At 41.0% G+C, this 23,004-nt stretch overlaps 1 protein-coding gene across 2 annotated transcripts in view; it reads left to right on the top strand.

The window, feature by feature from the left end:
- Positions 1-23,004, top strand: part of elavl4 (ELAV like neuron-specific RNA binding protein 4) — a 74,377-nt gene that overhangs the window by 39,910 nt on the left and 11,463 nt on the right. For both annotated transcript variants that reach the window (XM_051376364.1, XM_051376363.1), the window contains exons 5-7: positions 6,196-6,299; positions 9,956-10,109; positions 21,031-21,256. In XM_051376364.1, coding sequence (XP_051232324.1) covers positions 6,196-6,299; positions 9,956-10,109; positions 21,031-21,256 — 484 coding nt within the window. The remainder of the gene's footprint in view (positions 1-6,195; positions 6,300-9,955; positions 10,110-21,030; positions 21,257-23,004) is intronic.

The raw sequence follows: 23,004 nt of genomic DNA, 5'->3' as shown, positions 1-23,004 counted from the left end.
CCCACACACTGCAGGCTGCAGTCCACTGGCCCCAAGGCCCAGGGAGCCACAACGAGGGGGTGGTTTACGTGCATGTGTGTGTTTGTCCCTGAGCCTCTACGTGGGCAAGTGTGTGTCTATGCGTGTGTGTTGGTGGATGCAGGGCCTTGGGAGCTAAGAGTGGGAGCCTCCTGACTGCAACAGTGGCTGCTACCTTGGCAACCCAGGAGGGAAAGATGTGTTGAATGAGTGAGTGGGAGAGGGATCTACAGTAGATGCATGTGTGCGGGGGACGTGGCTCTGTTTATGAATTTAGTTATTTAAACGGACTGAATACATGCCACATGATATGCTCCAACTGTACTGCTAGCATTTGAGGCACTGTAGTCTTTTGTTCTCTCCGCATTTATTTTTTTGCAAACTCACTCAACTCCCTCTCCACCAGGGAGTTGACCCTCTTTTAGGTAAGTGAAGAGTATTCTGACATGAAGCTGGTGACAGGGCACCTTTTGAAATGTTGGGGAGCGCTGGACCATCAAAAATAGCACTACCTCAAGTTGCTGCAGCAGCAAGGGGCAAAACGTCACAGGATGGAAGAGGATGGAAGCAGTGAGTGTGACACATTTATTTTGACAATGTGAGATGTTTTTTTCTCCCCTCCGCCTCATCTTAAAATGTCGCTAAATTCAAGACTGACCGAACGGATTTGTCTGTTTCTGGGGAGAAGGAGCTGGACCTCTCAAGGTGTGTTAGCATCACCGGCTCATAGCTCGGATGATCCCTGCAAGCTGCAACTCCCCCTCAACCCCTTTTGATGCTTCTGTCCACCCATGACGCCTGAATGACAGGCAGACTCCACTGCTGACAGGGTGTGGGAACAACTAGACATTTTTTATAGATTGCTTTTAAAGGTCCCTTCACACAGATATTTTTAATCAAATTTTTCATTTTGTAAGATTGCCTCAAATTCATGCAGAGCTTTTTCGATTTGTCGCGCAGCATGTGCTATATACAGGTCTTATTTTATGGAAATATATATACTACACAGGAACAGAAGACAAACAAGTTGATACAATTTGAACAAGTTGGCAGTTGTGTGACCATAGAATGCCTCTACTCCAAGTACAAAATAAACATTATGTCTCTTTGACAATAGCAGAGAGTCAGCAGTTCAGATTAACTTCTTGAGAATTTTAACTTAACACTACTCAGACAATAGTATTAAGAACAAGAGATTGCAGTGAGGTACAATAGAAAAAATTGTCTAATAGAGGGTTCTTGCTGCTATGTGTTTCATTTGTAGCTACCACTCTAGATCAAAGAGTCTATAGTGCGTTGTGTGTGCCTTGCCTGATGATAGCAGGAGATGAAGATGCTTTCATGTTTGCAGTACAGGGCTCTTAGTCACATAATACAACAAAAAGGCACAAAATAATGACAGGCAATATGCAACTGGAGTCTCTTACTATGTGTACCTTACAGCATATGATTGCGTACCTACATGAATATGTTTAACTCGATTATATGTCTAAAAATGCAGTGTAGCCATGCATACATCTTGTTTGTACTTATTTATGAACCTATATGTAATTTTACATAGATATGTTGTGTGGATTTTCATTCCCTGGTGTGTGTGTGTGTGTGTGTGTGTGTGTGTGTGTGTGTGTGTGTGTGTGTGTGTGTGTGTGTGTGTGTGTGTGTGTGTGTGTGTGTGTGTGCGCGCGTGTGTGTGTGTACACAGAAGGGGAAAGGAGAGGTAAAATTACATAGTGGGGCCAGCAGGCAGGACACCCGCTCGAAGTACACTCATTTTCTCATCTCACACATTGGGCAACCTGCTGCTCCTCAGGAAACAAATAATGGCTTAGTCATAACACCTCGCTAACACACCAAAGAGCTTCTCACTAGAAATAGCAGTGATTTTACCACTGAAAAACATGCCCACCTCCCTATACAATTTATGTCAGATTGTACAAATGGTCGGCCAAAAGAGTTGGGGTGAGTCAAAATTAGCCCCCTACCTCCTCACTCCCACACCCAATGCGGTTAGTGTGTTAGTGAAACCGGACATGGCACTATATGATATAGCACTGCGGGGCTTTAGCATTATCTAAACCTATACAGTATGTAATAACAGCTTTTGGCAGAGGCACAAGTGCATACACATACTGTACCCATACAGTATAATATCATTAACAAACCACAGATTTATATACTTTACGTAAATCTCATTTTGGGATATTCTTTATCACAGGACCTCTGCCATCATTACATTTACATAATTTTATTAAGCAGCCCTCTTTCATTGCTGCCGAACATTTTCTTGAGTCGTTTCAACTGTAGAATTTGCACAACTGGCACTGTAAGTAGCTGACGAATCAAAGGAAAATGAATATCTAACCTCATTAAAAGGCCATTATGAAGAGCAATGCATCATTTAGGTTCTTGGTTTTAATTGACAATTAAAATATATAAGTTAATGTATCCATTAAGGTAATTGATCAGCACAAGGCTGATTTTTCTGTTAGCTACAACCCCATTAGAGGCTATTTATCATGCATATTTAATAGCTTCTCTATATTGCCTCAGATGCAGTACTTTTTTAAGTTATTTTTCTGTAATTATAAAATGCCAGTAGAAAGTCTCTGTCTATAAAATCTCTCTGTTGACTTTTTTGTTAAAGGATAGATTCCCGTAATACAATGTTAGGAGGGACAGTATTAAGCAATACACTTATTTTTGAATTCTATTCAACAGTATTTTTTATAACCTTATGTTAAGTTTTATGAATGTATTATTGTTCAGCAGCAGTGAAGCAACGTTGATAGGTGACATGCCACTGAAAATTACTTTCACAGTGAGATTTAATCTTGAAGACCATTTATATGTGTGGCTAAAAAACACTAAATGCTTTAGCAATATCATGTTTTGCTTCATCTTTACTTGTATAGTTCTGTCTGGTGTTCTAATAATGTTCAGCAACCTGAGTTGGTCTTGCCTTCCAATAAGAGCCCATGCTAGGTTAAATGATGCTGAGCTATTCTAAACTGCATCTAAACTGTGCTTAACCGCAGTGTGTTGAGCCGGAACAGAGCACCGTGATGGTGTGATTCAAATGCAGGCAGCATGCAGGGTTGATCCTGCTGGGGAGTATTGAGGTGAACAGGGCAGGTGTTGTGACAGGCTGAAGCCAACCACACTGCCTGCCTGCTGCCTCTGCATGCATATTGTAGGTCACAGATGGAGAAGTGCTTAGTAGTACCTTGCCTATATAGTTGCGTGTGCATACATTTGATAAAGGCTGGAAATAGACTCTGTACTTCATCTTTTCAGTGTAGACATTCACTAAATGGTTTAGGAACGACAATACCCCCCTCCACACACAAACAATGATGCATTCACTGGTTAGCTGCCAGCCACCCCACTCTGCACTGTCCTGCTGCGAAGACATACTTTACTGCTTGTGTTTGTTTCTGTGTGCCTCTTTGATTGAGTGATTATGTGTTTACTTGTATGTGTTTGCACATGTGTGTACATCTGTGTGATGCGTTGGCGTTTCGTCTCCCACCCATCCGTGCACATTCCAGGCAGCCAGGCAGCCTGCCGGTGGCTCCCTGCTGTTAGTTGCTCTGTAGCAGGCTGGAAATGGTAGGTGGAATCCCCTCCTGGAGCTTTCCTGATGCTGCAGGCAGATGTCTCCCTCTGTCTCCCCCTCATCTCATCCACGCTCACCTGGGGACTGATGCCAGCCAGCGAGCCTCGCTCCCACCCTCTTCCCTCCAACCCCCGAGGCCCTCAGCCTTGCCAAAGAGGGAGTGAAGAAGAGAGCGAGGGCGGGCAGATATGCCAGTACCATCCTAAGCTCCCCATGCACACAACATACACACTCAATGAAAGTGCATACACACAAACGTACATAAACACTTCATTTACATATAGCTGAATACCACATTCATCAGGCATGTAATCAAAGAAAATACATTATTACATTTGTTGCAAGACTGTAATCCATTGCATGCCTGCACTTGCAGTACTAACTTGTATGCATGCCAACACACACAGTTACACACACACACACACACACACACACACACACACACACACACACATTGACACGACTCAACCTACACTGAGGCTATCCCGTCACACATCGTCCATGGCTGCCGGTTTAGCCCCATTTGGCTGCCTGGACTACTCCATGAGTGCTAAGATTCTCGGTACCATTAAGCACCAGCCAGCCCATCTCAATTGCCCTGCATGAGTGCTCTTCGCCAGCACACTTCATTTTCAGCTAACCTTCTGCTGGCTGCGCTTGTTGAACCTCACATTTCTTGTTGAAGATGAGGGAGACGGGTGAGGAAGGTGATGGGAAAGTGGGAGGCGAGGGTGGGAGAGATGGTGAACACTGGAGAGGAGTTCTGCAAGCAGGAGGCTCTCAGCTGTTGCACCCATCTGGATTTAAACTGTCAGTGTAAATTGAATACATGCACCTTTGACCAGTTACAGTTTAAAATAGTTGCTATTTAACATATTTATATGAGTAAAAATATTTATCTGCATACTGCACACTACAAGGTAATTTAGAATTTTGTTTACGACACATGTTGGTTTATTGGCAAGCTAAATCTAAATGTGTGTTTTATTTCAATTAATTGCTTTTGCCACGTGTTTTCTGTCTTTATTATTTGTGGTCTATTTTGTGGGTACACTGTTTGATAAAGAAGAGACTCCACAAAGAATGATTTTGTAAGTTATATTTGAACTGACAAATTTAACACCTGATGTCAGCGGAGAGTCAGGGAGGAGGAGGAGAGGGAGGAGAGGAGGGTTAGTTATAAATAGCAGTAGTCTCTTCAGGATGGCAGGTTTTTAATTAACAATAGAGAGCGTCTGATAATCCACAGTTAATCCAGAGGAGAAGAGGGAGGAGAGGAGAGAAGAAGAGAAAATCATCAGCTGTTTGATGTTAGGACTACAAGTCCCTCCTGGCCCTTCCACCGCTGACTGCTGAGCTGTTCTGTGCTGTGATATCCATAGCCCAAATGTATTTATTTTGTGAAACAGCCATGCTCCATATTTTGTGATTCACTTTGTCTCTGACTAACCGCTGTCTGTTCCCATTAGCGTGAATGTGTGCATGCCGTTCCTCTTAAACTGACTGGGATTCTTTGTGCTTCTGTGTGGTGTTAGTGGAGAGGGGCTGTTTGTTGAAAACTAGCCGACTGAAGGCCCTGATGGCTGAAGGCGTCCTCTTAAAGTCCTACGCCTGTTGAAAGGCTTGATCTGTCGGAGAAACACTAGGAGATGTCAGGCCTGCTTCACACTCAAAGGGAGTCTGCTATCTAAGACACTTTGAGCTTAGAGGGAAATGGGGGTGGTATTTTTTTCTCTCTTTTTGCACAGCTGCAAAGACAGTAACAAATATGTTGTTTGTACTTACTGTGATACTTTATTTGTTGGGGCATTTCGGGGAGAATTTTAGGGTAATTTATGACATACTCTAGGTATTCAGTCATTGACACCTCTGTCTTGAACAACTTAAAATAAATGCATCAGTAAAATAAATTCCCTCAAGCTCCGATATCACCAATATAGCCTACCAAGCAACCAATAACAAGGAGTGCAAGGATCAGAGTGTAGACACATTACCTATTTAATAAATTCATCATTGTGACATGACATAGATAGAGATGTTGTCTATTTACCTGTTAATTTATTTATTTTACCGTTATTAGACCAGATTATCTCTTGAATGATAATTTGCTGATCTTTAATTTTAAGTATTAATTGAAGAGAAAAGTGAAAATACTCCCTTAAAGGGGACAAAGACCTGGATAGAGACTGTCTCATTCATCACATGTAGAGAACAAATCTGCAGGGTTATGGCAACAGAGCAGGCTTTATATGACACATGGTTGACAAAAGTCACACCAAGACTCTTGGTGCTCCGGGCAGTAGTCACTGTGATCTTGTCAGTAGTGATGAAGAGATGTTGTAAAGGATTTTCCAGGAAAAGATGTATGATGTCCAAGAAGATGTCTATGGATTGTATCATTTCCACTGGCACTGGAGATCAAGTGTTTATCCTACTCTTCTAATAAAGAGGTGTATAAATTAAGATGTTTCCCTGTTGTCAGTGAGCAAATTGAGGAAACAAAATTATTGAATGGAGATAACATTTTAAAAGCTTTTCTTTCCTTCTTCCTGGCATTGCAGGACAGAGTCTGGGCTATGGCTTTGTCAACTACATCGACCCAAAGGACGCAGAGAAAGCCATCAACACGTTAAATGGACTCAGACTTCAGACCAAAACGATCAAGGTAACTGACACCATGTACAGCTACACAGGTATAATTATATACATATATAATACAAATACATAGTATTTTTCATGAACAACTAAATATTTGAAAGGCATCACTGCAAAATATTTTTAAAAAATTGCTAGTTATGATTATTAAAATCACAATGATTTTATAAAGTTGTGGAGGTCATGGTAAACTTTAACTATAAGGCTGCTTTCTTCTTTCTCAAAGACCTTTTTAGATAGTGATGCTGTTAGTAAATGAGCTGGAGGGCAAGATGGGATTACCATGCATGAGCCTCAGAAATAAAAAGACTATCTAAATCAAAGAGACACATTAAAAAGCTTGTTACTATGGCTGATATTCTTATTACTTTCTAAATGTCAACATGTAAAGGTGAAATTATATATATATCTCGGAGTGAAAGGGAAGAAACACATCAATCATCGCATGTTTTCCAAAATAATTGAGGGCTCTGTTATTGTATTTTAATGGCATGACTAATGTGCAGGCTTGTTGGTGGTTGTCACAGAGGTAAGACAGATAAATCAGTGCCAGCACTGTGCTGTCCTCCCTCCAAACATGCTTTGAAGACTAAAAATTAAACCTTACAAGCAGTTGCTTTTGCACATGTTTAACATCATCATCTCAATCTTCTACTCGATCTCGTTCTCTCCTCTATCATATTGTCCCCTCTGCCCTGTGCCTACTGATATATTGTTGCTTTAAGATGGGCAGTAATCTGTTGATATTTGGTAATCCCTGGATTCTCACTTTCTGACATCTGCTCTAATGTAATATAACCTAATCTATCAGGATGGGATTTGCCTGTTGTGGATGGGGAATCCCTGTGAGAATCCCTCCATTCCCGAGACAGTATGCTGCCTGACCTGGCCTTGGTTCAGCACAGCATCCTGGCTCTTGTCTAACTCATACCACAGTAAAAAAAGGGAGAGAGAGTAATATGTGATAAGTGTGTGATGTGTGCACTTTCAGTTTTTTGAGGTAGGATCTGTGGTGGTTTGAGGTTTCAATGATGGATGGATTTGTATGTATAATTCGGTCATTGCGACCTACAGTTTCAGCGAAGCAGGGCTCTAACTGAGCAAAGATTACAAGTGTTTGGATGAGCCAAAAGATAAAGACTTTGTGTGCATTACAGGAGCACTGCTCTTAATACATTTAACACAAAGCAAGTCAGCCAACATAGAGACTTATGTGATAATAGGCTTTTTCAATATAAAGACCAAAGAAAGTTGAAGGTCACTTCTGAAGTGTGAAATTCATGAGGTCTTTATTGAGTGTAGCAGTTTGAGTTCACAGATTTTCACTCTCACACTCTCATGACACAAGAGGTTGCCTCAAGTTGTTCCTGAGATAAAGGCAGTCTACGTAATGACAGAAGACAACTCTGCATCTCTGTCTAGCGCTATCGCTCTTTCACACTTCATTTCCTCCCTCCCACTACCCACTTTCCTTGCTTTCTCTCCCTACAACAGACTGAAATACCCTAAAGGTAACAAGGTAAATTAAAAGGCAGCACGGTAATTCTAAAATTAAGTTTGGTGCTCTTTCATGTCACACCCTTCCCACTCTGCCACTAGTACACTTGGAAACGCTTGGCCCAGAGATTCACATGCTCTCGGGCGATGTGTCTCTCTATAGTGTGTTTGAGTTGGTTTCACTGCTGCAGTTTCCTCCACCATGACACCTCAGATTTTGTCAGCGATGCTGCTTTCTTACTGAGGCGTGAGGGGGAGCAGCATGCCAAAGGTGAGAGAGGAGCTCACAGTGACATGCACATAATCTCACACACCTTTCCTGACTTTCCTGTGTGCGTACACACACACTGATTCACACTTGCACCACACCACACTTGTACACAATACTGCTCACAGCTTGAGGAGGTGTTGATGGATTAGACATCTGGAGTTGGCTGACAAGGAGAGAAAATGAGGGAGAGCTGCAAAGAGAAGAAAAGATGGAAAAAAAGAGGCAGAATCTGGAAGGGAGAAAAAGGTTTAGTGAGGCAGCATGCAGGAAGGAAGTAGAAGGAGGAGATCCAGGCAACGAAAAGGAGAGAGATGCAGAGAGGAAGAGGAAGACAGACGAACTGAGCGGAGCAGAGAGGCCAAAGAGAAAGATGTTTGAAAGAAAAGTGAGACATGGGAAAAGCCAGCTGTTCCCAATCCCATTCTCCCAATGTTGGAGTTCAGCAGGATTTCCTTGCTTTTGCTCAAGGATATGACTGCATACTCACCATATTTGCCTGACTTTAACCTTATTTGATGGCTTATGTCTCCACATGTCAGGGGTAATGAAAGTACTGCAAGGGAAAGCTGCTCCAGTCAGCGGCAGTAGTAATGGGATTTACGCAACTTTCACTGGAGCAAAATCAGGTCTACACATGAGAATGTTAGGGACAACATTTGACAAGTGAAAGTTCACTAGTAGAGAGCTACTGCTGGGAGCTGCATGGCACAGTATAACCAGCAATTCTCACAATTTGCACCATTAGAGATGACACAGTATATTCTAGCTAGAAGTATGTGAATGACTGGAAAATAACATTGAAAGCTGTGTGTGTGTGTGTGTGTGTGTGTGTGTGTGTGTGTGTGTGTGTGTGTGTGTGTGTGTGTGTGTGTATGCATGGTAATCGACGTCCTTGTAGATAAGTATTTCTATACGTGTGTGGAAATGAGGAGCAACCTGTGACAATGAGGAACTGAGTGGAATTGTGTGGGTCAGTGGTTGTAACATGAGAAAGTCTTTTTATTCCCTCTGAGACCAGGATATTGTTGCAAGGGTAAGAATGTAATGTTTACGTGTGTGTGAGAGTATGTATGGTTGCATGTGCTTTAACAGCAGACTATATGTAAGAAAAGTCAGAAGGGATACAGTATCATGACAACAAATTACTCCTAATGCTAATCTTTGAAAGATGCAGGACAGATGCAGACACTTTGCAGTAGAGTATGCTTAAAAGTTTTTCACATATTGTATACCTACTTAATACGACTAAACAGTGAAATCCACTCTCAGGGGTTCACAAGGCTACATGGCACTTGGTGAAAAGCTTAAAGGCTTTTGGTTACTTACTATTTAGGCTCTTCCTAATGTGTTAATTAAAAAGCCGACAAAAAAGACATCTGCAAGCACAGCATATTAACTCTTACCTTTTTTTTTCATTCACATTTGACTTGGAGGAGTGCTTGAAATCAATAGGGGGAATGAGGAGACTTTTTGGTCAAAGTCGTAATACTATTAATCTTGTTCCCCTGGCTACCAGAGCTGTCCTTTCAGAGTAAAACACCTGTGGTTTCTACTCAAGGGAACAAAGTTTCCTCTCCCTCCCCCAGCAAACGACTCAAGTGTTATTTCCCCAGTGTTCTAAGCAGCTAAATCTTTTCCTGACAACGATAATCCCCACGGCAAGGTGTACTAAAGAAAATAAAGTCACATTTTCCTCCCAGTGGATCCAATGACCCACACCCTTACCCATCTAAAATACACACACACACACACACACACACACACACACACATACAATCCCTGTTCCTCTCACACTTTAATCTTGTTTAGATTTAAACCCCCCAGGATGTTAATGAGTTATAAAGTACAGGAGCACCAATTTATTTATACGAGCTCTAAGACTCTGTCTGTTCCCACAGGTGTCATATGCGCGACCCAGCTCAGCCTCTATCCGTGACGCCAACCTGTATGTGAGCGGCCTGCCCAAGACTATGACCCAGAAGGAGCTGGAGCAGCTCTTCTCCCAGTATGGACGCATCATCACCTCCCGCATCCTCGTCGACCAGGTCACAGGTATCCATGGGGCAGCGCCTCCTTTCTCTTTACACTTTCACACAGACACACATGATCAGCCAGACACTCTCGAGCACACAGTAAAATCTGTCTTTTGCGTGGTCATGTGATTATTATTAGACACTTCTGTAATATTAGGCCCAGTTGTACCTCTCAAGTCATCACTGTTGTTAAATTTGAGATTTGTACTTTTAACATTTGATTCACAGATCTAAGTAACTGCTTTTCAGAAGGATAAATAAAATCACTTGCCGCAGTTGTGAGAGTATTTCCAGAATCATTAGATACATATTCTGTGTTCTGCACAATGCAGAAGACTTTTTTACCCTCGAGTAGCAACACATTTTCTTCAGCCAAACAAAGATGGCAGCTGGAAGTGACACATTCCTGTGCACTTGTCTCTGCTGAAACTGTAAAATAGTAAACTCAAGTGTAACAGTTAAGTAGATCTCCTGTTTATTGTAGCACCATGTGTCTGCCACACTAAATGTGTTGATTCTGTGGAGCCCTGGACCATATTTTGTTTCTTTCACCTTTGAATGAAAGTAAAGTAAATATTGACAACATGAGAATGAAACGCATTAAAATTATTGACAAAAAATGGCATACTAAAAGCATTTGCTGTGTGTGTGTTATGCATAGTGATACAGTAAAGGAAAGCAGAAGTGCTTGAACAAAAGGATGTGTGTTGTGTAATAATCATGGCAGACCATAGTCAACCAAACCAAAAACACTGAAGAAAGAAATAGCAGAAAAACAAACCTGAGATACTGCAATATTATAATTAGTTGTTGTGTCAGTGAAGTTGTATTGTGATGATATGATCATGTGTACAACAATTAAAAATTTTAGTTTTACAAGTTACTTAAATTGTTTTATATGAGTCAAGAGGTTATCAAAAGCATTCAGTAATATATAGTATTAGTAAGATATATACAATTAGATATTATATAATAAACTGATTCCAACCATCCATATCTACTAGCCTTATCGTCCACCAAGCATTGCCTAGAGAGTGAGTGAATGACCTCAATAGGCAATTTTTTCCGACCACGGCCCCAGCTGAGGGCGCCGCGGTAAAAACAATGATTACATGAGAGGCACAAGCTGTGTAATATACATGCTCAATTACACATTCCAGTACATCCAAAACACAGGAATGAATCACATCAGCCCATTGTATTGCAGAAGAACCCCTCCAGCGTGTCTCTTAGATCCATTTCAGGGGTTGTGTGTGTGCCTACAGGCTGCAACCTGCTCCAGTGTTATGTGGAATGTGTACTGATGAAGCAGAAAGGGAGCAGCATGCTGTAAGCCACACTCATTTGCCTAAGCAGAATAAATCACTGCTGGCGGTGAAGTGCACGCCTGTCTGTACACACTGAGCAGACGAAGAGAGAGGGTAAGAAGAGAGGGGAAAGCAGAGGAAAGGAAAACAAAAGGAGAGGAGAAAAGGAGACGGGGGTGCAGACAAGGAGGGGAGGAGGCAGAGAAAATGGAAAGAAAAAGCAAGCAACAGAGAGCGTAGATGAGCAGAGACGTGGGAAGGAGAGGAAATGAGAAGAGGGAGAAAGCGGTGGGAAAGCTAGGGAGGGGGGTAGCGGAAGGGAGAGGTGAAAAAAAAAAGATGGGGTCATTTCTACCCCTTCTACACATTTAGATGAAGTGGGCACAACTTCTGCCGATCTGTTTTTACTAACGGACCTGTCATACTACCATGCTTCTAGACCCAGGGGACTCCCACAAAGCATCATAGTCAACAACACACAGCAGGGCCACATACACATCCCCAATTTTTAGCTCAGCTCAGGCCACATTCCATGAATAAAACAAATCCCAACACAGGTGGTGCCGGTTTTGATGCATTCACTATGTGTTCATCCTTGACTGGCATGTGTGAAGCGTTCCACCATTGGGGAATAATATAAATATCTAAAAGGAAAATACTAAATTAAGATTTTTTTTCACATAATCATATCTTTGACATCCTGTGATTTTAAGGTGGCACTCAAAAGTTTAATTTTCACACATTTCTCTCTTAAATAGCATCAGATCTTATACATTTTGATGCCACTTTCCAGCCAAAACACAGGCTAATACCACAGTGTATTTGTGATATACTTAACAGCTAGCAGTTCAATGTTCAAGTTGCAATACATAGGTCTGACAACGTGTATTTCTTTGCCCAACAACAAAACTATTAAAACGAGGGAGAATCATTAAATTTAGGCTATCATTCCTTTCTCTCATACAGGAAATCTTTTGAAGGATATTTCAAAACTGCAAAGCATGCACAGAAAATTATAACAAGGCTTCTAATTAAATAAAATTCATATATTGAGATATATCACTGGTCAGTACAGTTTTGACACATAGAGCAGGAGAAACTACACAGCAACATTAATTGCTGTCTGGATTACTGCCCTACCTACTGCCTACCTACCTGCTTTCTAAACTGAAATACACAAAGATTCACACATATGCATATATCTACACATGCACACACGCACACACATGGACACAAATGATAATAATGTGAGAGAAAGATGTTCTGCAAGGTGTCTCCAGAGGGATAAGGATCAGCAGGAGAAATGTTAATGATCAATTAGATGTTAGAGTTGCTGGTGATTAAAAACATGGAGGACTTTAGAAGGGCCATGAGAGTAGTATGCTGTCATCATTGACTCACCTTTTTCTTCTCTCAGTTACTGTACAGGCGTACGCACACTAGAGATACACACATACACACACCCACACACTTGCTGCGAGAAGAGAGAAATGGCTGCAAATTAAAACTCTCCTGTGCCAAAAATGTAACAACAGAACAAGAAGGGGAAAACAGAGAGAGAGGAAGACAGAGAGAGATTTGTGGTCCACTGTCCAAGTAATCATCCTTAGAATGGCTGCAGTGATGCCACTGAAAAGGTCCCATTAGAAGAAGAATTGTATGATTATTATTAAAGTGCAGTTTATATTTTAGGTCTTCTTGACTGTATGTTGTGACATTATCATGTGGTGCCTTGAAGTCGTGTTGCCGGTCATCAGTGACTCAACAATGTCCCCGTATTTATTGAATTAGGGACCTAATCAGTGCTGAAATCTAATTCACTCAGTGATTCACTGAACTGATTTGAGACACACCCATACATTGTCCATAGAAATAGAGTATACTGTAGAGAGGAGCCATGAACAGACAGAAATACACAGAGGCAGCAATGCTACGTAAAGTTGTTGAAGTAACGGATGTTCTCCAGTGACCACTGGCAGATGGGCTGATGATCCCCAGCTCCTGCTCTGCTAAATTGGGAACATGAAGTCTGTTCTCTAAATGACCTCCTCATCAACAGGATGCACCCTGCAGTCACTCTTCTGTTCATAAAGACAAGAAGGAACTTTAAAAACATCAGTGCTAGCATCATTCACAGTCAGAGGCGGCTGAAACAAAACCCACAAAAACTGCCAAATTGCCCCAGAGACTCAGAGTGAACACAACATCAACTTGACAAGGATATCTCTGCATTTCTTCCTCCGTCCCCTCGCCCGCCTCTCTTCCTTCCTTCTGTCTATCGATTTCTTCTGAATGGATAAGCATATTTTGTCTCTTTATCAGTGCAAAGAGTGCAGACCGGATTCCCCCTTCCTTCCTTTCTTTCCTAACCTTCAGGGAAGGCAGCCAGGCCGTGATCTTGTGCTCTGACAGCGGGTTTAGACTAGCCTCAATTTGAAACAGATATAATATCAGAGATAGTTGGATCAATAGTTGGCTATTCCTAGTTCTTCATCCTGGACCTGTGTGCGAGCAGAGGTCAATGCTTACCTGATCAATGACTGCAAATACAATCGATCCACATACTTGGCTTCTATAAATGCTGGCTCTGATGTGAAACTAAATTGCTGCTCAGTGTGTGTAAAGATTGGCTGTGAAAAGGCTGATGCTGAGTTCTCTTCATGTGGGATGGAAGGTAGCAATGGGAAAGATTCCCATGGTAACAAGTTGCAAGTGTTCGTGGCATCATTCAACTCAAGATGGTGATTGCCAGTATTACTAATAACAAGTTTGTTTTGCACACTGACACTGAATAGTTATCTGGCATTGAGCCACAGTTGTATGATAGGCAAATTGTTCCTGATCAAAATAGCATTAAATTAGGGCTGAGTTACCTTGAAATGTTGGTGATATGAGGCATCCGTGTTTGAAAGCTTTTCCGGCATTATTTACTGCCAAGTTGTTGTTTTCTATATTAAAACTTTCTGCAAAAATCTCAGACGTTCTCCTCCAACACAAAAACACATTACATTGTTTAAGAAGGTCACTGCACAAACATGCACCATTACAAATATGCTGCCAGAAGCACATGATGTGCCTTTTAAAGTTGAATTTATGTTTATGGAGGTATTGACAGCCCGGTCGCGTCAGGTTTTGTGCGCATAACATTGCATATTTTTATTTGGACTCAGTGATCAACACAGGAACCGTTGTGTGCATTTACTGACTCTGTTGGAGGCTATAAACATTTGATTATGTTTACATGCAACAATAATGGCACTGCTGCCAAAATTGTCTCAGGAAGGATTTTCTTGCTTCGTGACTCAAATCTGTAAAATTTAACCAAAGCTGTTTTAGTTATGACTGAAACGCCACTTTAGACTGATAATTTGGAAAGAAAGCCAGAAAGCACACAGCTGTTGTCCCTTGTAATTTGGTATTTTTAGATGAGGAGAGGAAGAGAGACAGAGAGACACAAACAGATTGGAGAGAGTCAGAAGTGTCCCTGGGAAGTTATAACTGACTGGTTTCATGTGCGTGTGGTGTATAGACATTTGTTACGATAGTCTGACACAGCTTGGTGTTGGTTGCATATGATTTACTCAAGATATATATACATTATCGTGCACAATAAGACAAAAAGTACTGATTTAATCAGCTGAAGGGAAAATTTTCATCCTGTCTAAAAGCAATGTTGGATAGTGATAAAAGTAATCCAGTCTGCAGCAAAGACTCATTTACTGGCATCCTCTCTATAGTCACATTTAACTTGTATTTTTTGTGTGGATTTAAATGTGACTGTTGGTTGTTTAATCAAAATTCAGTTATGTTATTATATATATTATATTTTTGTCAAACATTTAGTTTTCAATTACTGGTGAATTCACTAAAATTATCAACTCAAAAATCATGTGTGCAATGTGACATTTAAAGCAGATCAAGCCCTCTTACTGTCAGTGCACCATCAAAAACAATTTTTTTTCCCAAACACCAACATTGCTGTGCTGCCTCATCTGCATGGAACTCCAATCTCCTGTTGCCTCTCCTTCCACCTTTGTGCCATGCCTGCTGCGCTGGGTACACAAATACCAAAACAACATGCATTTCAAGGTCAGGGAAATGCCATTAGATAGAACAGCTTGTGTGTCTTTTCCATGAAAACTGAGCCCTGTAAAGTCTCCTCACAAACCTGCATGGGTCTACAGTTTGGTCTTTGGTTTCTTTTCCTGTATTCAGACCATTCATGTTTGCACTATTTTTTCTCAAAGGAATTACCCTTCCTCTGTACAGTTGGTACGTTCTCTCCTCTCTTGACTTGAATAATGGATGTTCCCCTTCAGACTGACACCACATTGAGTCCCTGTTCTCTGCCTGTTCAGTAGTAGAGAACAGAACGGTCAAGGTAATACGAGCGGTGAGATGCAGGTGGCATGACTGCAGCCTTGACTCGTACTATCGCCTCCCATCTCTGTGACGACTTTCTTTCCCATAATCTTTGTCTCTGCGGTGGCCAGCACACATGCACACACAACCACATAGATATGCACATCGATACATGCACACACACACATCAGACAGATGGTTGAAGCTCTGCTCTGACAAAGGGTAAAGCACAGGGCACCTCCACTCTTCAAAGTCTCTCCTCTCCTCTCCTCTCGTTGTTTCACAAACGCCATCTGTACCCAGGCACACTAATGCTACTTAAAACAAGGACATTGCATTTTTTTCTACCCATAATTAGAAGACAGCAGGAATAGGGTTTCTTTCTGCCTCTGCCATAAAATAAATCTTTTGGAAAGGCAAGTCGAATCATTTGATACAGTTGGCACAATATAGCTCCTCCATTGAAAGATAAAAGGATAGGAGATGGAGCCGCTGAGTACCTGAAAACATTTTAGGTTTTGCATATGCACGCATGCATCATGCATGTGTGTATCTTGGTGAGTGTGTGGGCCTGCTTACAAGGATACAATGCATGAAACTGAAAAGAAAGTGTATGTCTTTCCCTGCCCAGCAGCCAGGTTTCTCACCACTCTCCTCTCTTCTGGTCTCTCAGAGGAACAGTCATTTCTCTCTGTCAGTCAGTCAGTGTTTGGGGAAATGATAGTGGGTTTTAGAGAAAGAGCGGCTTTGTTTGGGCAGGAGCAAGCAAGAATAGCACTGTTTCCTTTCATCATCATCCTTTTACTGTCACCTCCAAACATTCTCCTCTATCACCTTCTCTCCTTTTGTCCTTTCCTTCCTCACTTCCACTGTTTCCCTTTCTCCTTTCCATTCCTGCCTTGCTTTTCCCCACCCCCAGCACTCGCTCCTCCTCGTCCCTCAACCTCTCTCCCCCCGTTTTCCCCCTCCCCAGATTGAGGTAGCGTGTTATTAGTAAGGCAGCCAATGTGCCTGTCGGTGTGTGTTAGAGAGAGATAAGCACAGGTAGAGAGAGTTACATAAGCCTCTGTTGATTACTGTGGAGGAGAGGGAGAGCAGAAAAAGAGAGAGAAGAAGCAAGAGAGAGAGAGTGAGAAAGACAGATTGCTGTACCTTAGTAAGTACATTGTGCTCTAATGTTGCCTGTATGGCTGCCTGGCCGTTGATAAGTAGCCTAGGCTTCTGGGGCTGGTCATTAGGTTGGACTCCCTAGACTGGCAGCCTGCTTCATAGATTGCAGTTTAGTTTAGTTTTTGTTATAATGTTTGACAGGAGAAAAATAAACTCTTTTCAATGTTTACTACGTTAATATGACAGGACACAGTAATAAGAAAACAGCTGAATACACTTTGATTGTGGTGTGGATTCATGGTGCAGATTCTTGATTTAAACCCAGTTCATTAATTTCATCTGCAAGTAGTTTTTCTCTTAAATACCCAGATAATATCTAACGATAAGTCAGGTGATATTCTATATTCAGGTGATGTATTATATTTTGAACAAAACCAACAATTGATACTACTGATGAGTGTTGATATAGCTTGTTCCTCTGTGCCATCGACCTCCATTTTTGTCCAACTATTAAAAACAACAAAGCCATGCTGTTACACATGTTCGGCACTGTAGTTTATTTTGAGTCCATCCAACATACACCGTCCTGCTGCTGCAAATATTATTCTATATAATAGAATAATACATATAATAAAAGGATCATATATTATACTTTAATAGTAAAGTAAAGACAATACAATACTCTGGCTTTCAGTCATTTTATATTGTATCACTGATTTAATTTGATGTGACAACTTCAGAACACATTAAACATAAATACAGTTACGGAGTATTCAACACTAATGTGATGCCTGGTGAACTCATGCCACAAAAATACAACATATCTTAATCCATGTTCAACTCTGTTTATTCTACGTTGTTTATGTATTAATGATAATAAGCAAGAGTAATTAATGTTAATTTCAGACACAAAGGTTTTTTACATGGTAGTTAAGAAAACCAAGAAAAATATGCAAAGCAAAAAACAGAGGATAATCAGATCAAATCAGCAGATCGGTTCTGATTGATGCTGTCTCATGCACATTGTCACTTTGTATGCCTACATCTCTGTTAGTTCACATACACACACACACACACACACACACACACACACACACACAGACACTTATTGTTAGGCAAAATTATGGGTCAACTCACCTCCTTACAATGCTATTGTACAAACTCAAGGGCAAGAGTATCTGGTGCACTTTTAAACTGAAGAACACACTGGAAATGTTCACTCTCTCTCTCTCTCTCTCTCTCCCTCACACACACACACACACACGCACACACACACACACACACACACACGGTCACGGACAATTGCAAATGATCACGGACAAATCTACTCTTTTCACACTCCATTCTTAGTAGCACCTCTTCAAGTCATCACTTAAGTGTGTGTTTGCGTGTGTGTGTGCGTGTGCATGCGTGCGTGTGTGTGTTTATGCCATGCCTTCATCAGTATGCCAAGCATTTGTCTAGGGGCTCTCCAGCCAGAACCAGCTTAGGAGCAGCTCAAGGCCAAACAAGTGTGAGGATTAAAGGACAAATACAGTCCTCTCTTCTCCTCTCTCGTCTCAGCGGAGGAAGTGAATGAGCAATGCTCTCCTCTTCCTTAACTACTGCTGAGGTGCCCTTGAGCAAGGCTCTTGTCGTGCCTCACAGCAGTAGAGTGTTGTGTAATTGGGTGGATTCCAAAAATCAAGATGAAGCATGGTGGTTATACATTTACAAACGCTAAAAACAACAAATGTCCATTACTAATCACTGTTACTGACTGCAGCTCTCCCCAAAGAGACAGCAGTGACCCCCATTTTACCTGACATACAGCACATGCAACTACAGTAATAAATAAAGAAAACCACAGTAACAGCAATGGTTTTTGTTTGTGCTGTGTAGATCCCATTAGAATTGTTATTTTTCTGCTTCTGACAAGCTAATTAAAATGTACAGGTACAGAGTTGGCACAAGAGGAAGTAAGGAAGGGGAAATTGTGAAAGCCTGTCAGGGGAGAGGGAGCCAGAAATGTAAAAAATGAGAAAACAGAATAATTTACACTGAATAGGAGTTAATGAGATCATCCAACAGACGGAAGGGAAATGCTGTGGTTCAGGTCTGTGCATGGTAGAGCGTGTCTGGTCAATTCAGACTGTGAAGATTGTCCCTTTGTGTCTGAGTTAAAGAGTCAGAACCTTGTTGATTGCACACCTGACAAAACTTACAGGACAAGTTCAGTTTTTACCAATTTTTGCTTGAAAATAACCACATTTTATAAAAAAAAAGAGTCAGATTGATTTAAACAATTATTAGATTGGTTTTATGTCCCTACTGCACCCAAAAGTTGTTTACTGCTGCAGGAGGACACTGATCACCACAGCTTAGAGTAAATTAGGTCCTTTTGCAATGTTGACAGCTAAGAAAATGCTTCCAGTATTTGAAAGAGGCGAGAAAATTGCAGAGAAAGTGCAAATGAGCTTCTTAGTCCCTCTAAGTAAGTGAAAAAAAGGTAAAACTACAGTGTTTGTAAATTGCATTTTGTTTCTAAATAATACAGATAACATCAGTAAATTCATAGATTCTATTTCATTTTATTTATTTATTTTTAGAAAAACAAAAAGCAAAAAATAATGAGCTTGACTTGAAATTCCCTTAATTTTATGTCCAAAACTAGACTTTTAAGCAGATATAAGACATTTTTCATCAATGATTGGCTTTCAAAGAGCAGCTTTCTCTATTTTGCAGCTTGGCTGGAAAGTAAATAACCTTGTGCTGTCTGTGTCCTGGAGAGAAAAAGAGAACAAAAGGGGGAGTAAGATGGTCAAGGTGCTTCTCGGAATAAGAATTCAGGGGAGCGAGTACCATGAGACAAGCCAACAGGAAGTATAAAAAAGAGATGGGGAGAGGGATGGCATGTACAAAAATGTGGAATAACAATAAGGAGGGTTTTTATGTGTGAGAAAGAGACTGCACACAATGATGCTCAAACACAAAATTCCCCTCTTTCTCACTGCCTCTCTTTTATTCAGTCTCAGTCACACAGACATGCCTGTGTGCACACACAGTATTATGTAAATAGTCTCTTCGGCAGAGTGCTGCTGTCACTGAGCGAGCATCCTCTGGGCCATCGAGGCAGCCTCATTAAAACAAGGCACAGCATCCATTAATAGATACCAGTGTGCACGTACACACACATATACACACATAAATATATATAAATATATATATAGTCACACACACAGAGCATTCATAGACACCAATAAAGGACCTCCTAGGAAGCACATCTCTAAATGTTCCTCTCAGGTGGCAGTCAAAAAATATCTCCAAGGAAACGGCTCAAATGTCACTGAGAACAATGCATGAAAAGTGTGTGTATGGCTGACTGTGACTGGAGCTAGCATGAATGAAGAATGGACTGTTAGGCTTTAAACAGACTCAGGGCCAGGGCCACATTACAGCCCTTTATGCTCAGTCTACGACTGATGTGTGTGAATTTTACACTATTTGTCTCCATTTCTCTCCGAACCCGCTGTAAATCTTTGTGTTAATGCAGCACTTTTCAGAGAGGTAGATGGACTCAGTAAACACAAGATAAGAACAGTTTGAATGCTTATTGTTGCATTTTTACATACATGTTTGAGTTAGCTGAGCTTAATTTATCCCGAATTCTCCTTGACCTCAAAATCTCTTTTACGAGAGAAATTGCCGAACAAGTTTTATATACATGTAAAAATGCTGTGTCATGGAAACTAGATAGAAGATAAACTTACATAATGTTAGTGAAAAATATCTTAATTGATTAAATGTTCTAGTTTAACAGTTTATCACCTGCTATTGATTATTTTATAAAGCTGTCTTTTATTGCGTCAGCTTTTCTGTGTTTAGTTCTGGTGTCTCTTTTACATAGTGAAACTCACTTTCAGCTTTAATTCCTGTATTCTATCAGAATATAGATGTTTCTAAATTGTTCATTTGTTTTTAAAGAGCTCTTTTATAGCCAAACATTAACTGAATTTCCTGACATAAAAAGGTATAATGGGCATAACTTGGTAAAATAGTAACAAAGGTTGTTGCAGTGGGAAAACACAAATGTTAGCTAATGTATGGACCACAGTTCTGTTCTGTCTAAACCCTGTGAAGTAAAAGGGGCCTGTGTTTGTTTGTGATCTGCTGGCCCCGCAGGTGGCTCCCGAGGTGTGGGCTTCATCCGCTTTGATAAGAGGATAGAGGCTGAGGAGGCCATCAAGGGCCTGAATGGACAGAAGCCATCAGGTGCCGCCGAGCCCATCACGGTCAAGTTCGCCAACAACCCTAGCCAGAAGACCAGCCAAGCCCTTCTTTCACAACTCTACCAGTCCCCCAATCGCCGATACCCAGGCCCCCTCCACCACCAGGCTCAGAGGTTCAGGTGAGTGCTGGGGTGGGGCATGGAGATGATCATGGAGGAGGAAGTGGGGCAGAGAAGAAACCAGATAGGGTGGGAGAGGGTTTAGGTAGTGTTGTTAGAGCACTGAGATTTATATTGGATATGTGATTTTAAAGCAGTTTCCCAACCTTCTGAGCCGACCCCAGGTCTTCTCATATTTATTCGGTGACCCCACCAAAGTTCCTAAATAAAGTGAGGTGACTTCCTCCACTGTTCTGTCATTTCTAAAGTAGTCCTGCTTGACAACCATTATGAGCACTAAGAATTAGTCATAGACTAGTGTTAAGTGACTCACAGTTAAAGCTCTTTTAAAGCCGGTTGATTCATTAGTACAAAAAGATCTGCATTAGAAAATATCTGGTTCTTTGATAAAAGTCAACAGTCCAAGCGTATATACATAAACACATAAGGTAGGCAGTGAACTATGACTCCCAAGGGGCATTTTGGTCAGGAACAACATTACATTTATAGCTAAACATTACACTGTTGAGAAAACTGATAATACAATCTGCAGCTTTAATAAACTATATTTCAGATTTTTGGTAAATTTAGGTCTTGTCAACAACTGCAACAAGGAAGCATTTTGAACTGGTTTCTTCACCACAGCAATGGTAGCCAGAGCTCATGGATGTAGTATCTAGAGCCATTAGCCAAGTGACAAAAAGTGTTTCTCAGAAACAAAGTTAAAATACTTAGAACTGATGGCCATGACATAAACCTATAGCATTGTTACATTAACTGGGAGTCTTTTAATGGGCATTCAGAGTGGGAACCAGTGGCTCCTCTTGGTTCTCAGCTCAATTCCAGAGACATTATGATGTAACAAAATGAAACTCAAAGTGCCCAAACATAAAAGAAGTAGAGTAAGAATGAGGTCACTGTGGCCATCTGCTCAAAAGGTTGGGAATCTCCAGATTAATGTGTTCAAGTTAAGAATAATGGAAAGGATGTTATATGTATTCATCAGCAAACAATAGTAGATTATATAATATATAACATCATTAATTGTTAAACAAGTATGTCGTCCAGGGTGGTACAACCGATGTTTGATTAACATTTGAAAAACTGAACTGCCCTACCACTTTGTTTGGTATCATTAAATGACAGGATTGCTATTTCATATGTGGATATGAGAGATTTAATGTCATCAGTCTCAAACTCGAAAGCAATTATTCTTGGTTTATGTGACCATAAATGCATTTAATCAAGGAAACGCGTCTGTTCTAAACAACAAGCCTGATTTGGAAAACATTTGCACCAAATGCAATTTACACTGTTCGAACAGGGGATGCAACGCCTACACATTGAGAGCATGAGTCATAGCCACGTCTGTGTATCAACAATGATGTATCAACAATGATGCAACTTTTCTCCTGTGAACATTTATTCCAGCAAATACGTCCCCTTTTGAACAACAGATGTGAGTTCTGCACCTGGTGCAGGTGTCAATAAAACAGGCCCTGTGAGTGCTCTGTGTGGGTCCACCCAGATCAGAGAGGAACTGTTCATAAGAGACTGTGGGGTTCTGTCGTTCACAACTACGTATTTCCCCTCATTTCATCATGCTGCCATCGAGCCAACACTTCCCAGAATATCCCCTGTGAGGCCTGGGCAAAAGCGTGTATTTATCAATGTTTATCAAACAAAAGTGATGCACTTCATTGTCTTTCTGACTTTACAGCCCTGATGTATAGAACATTTTTGTAGTTTCACTCCCTTTCAATACATTG

Source organism: Dicentrarchus labrax, unplaced genomic scaffold, assembly GCF_905237075.1.
Source record: "Dicentrarchus labrax unplaced genomic scaffold, dlabrax2021, whole genome shotgun sequence".
NCBI lineage: Eukaryota > Metazoa > Chordata > Actinopteri > Moronidae > Dicentrarchus > Dicentrarchus labrax.
The sequence above is the reverse complement of the archived record's forward strand: the minus strand, read 5'-3'. Positions and strand labels throughout refer to the sequence as shown.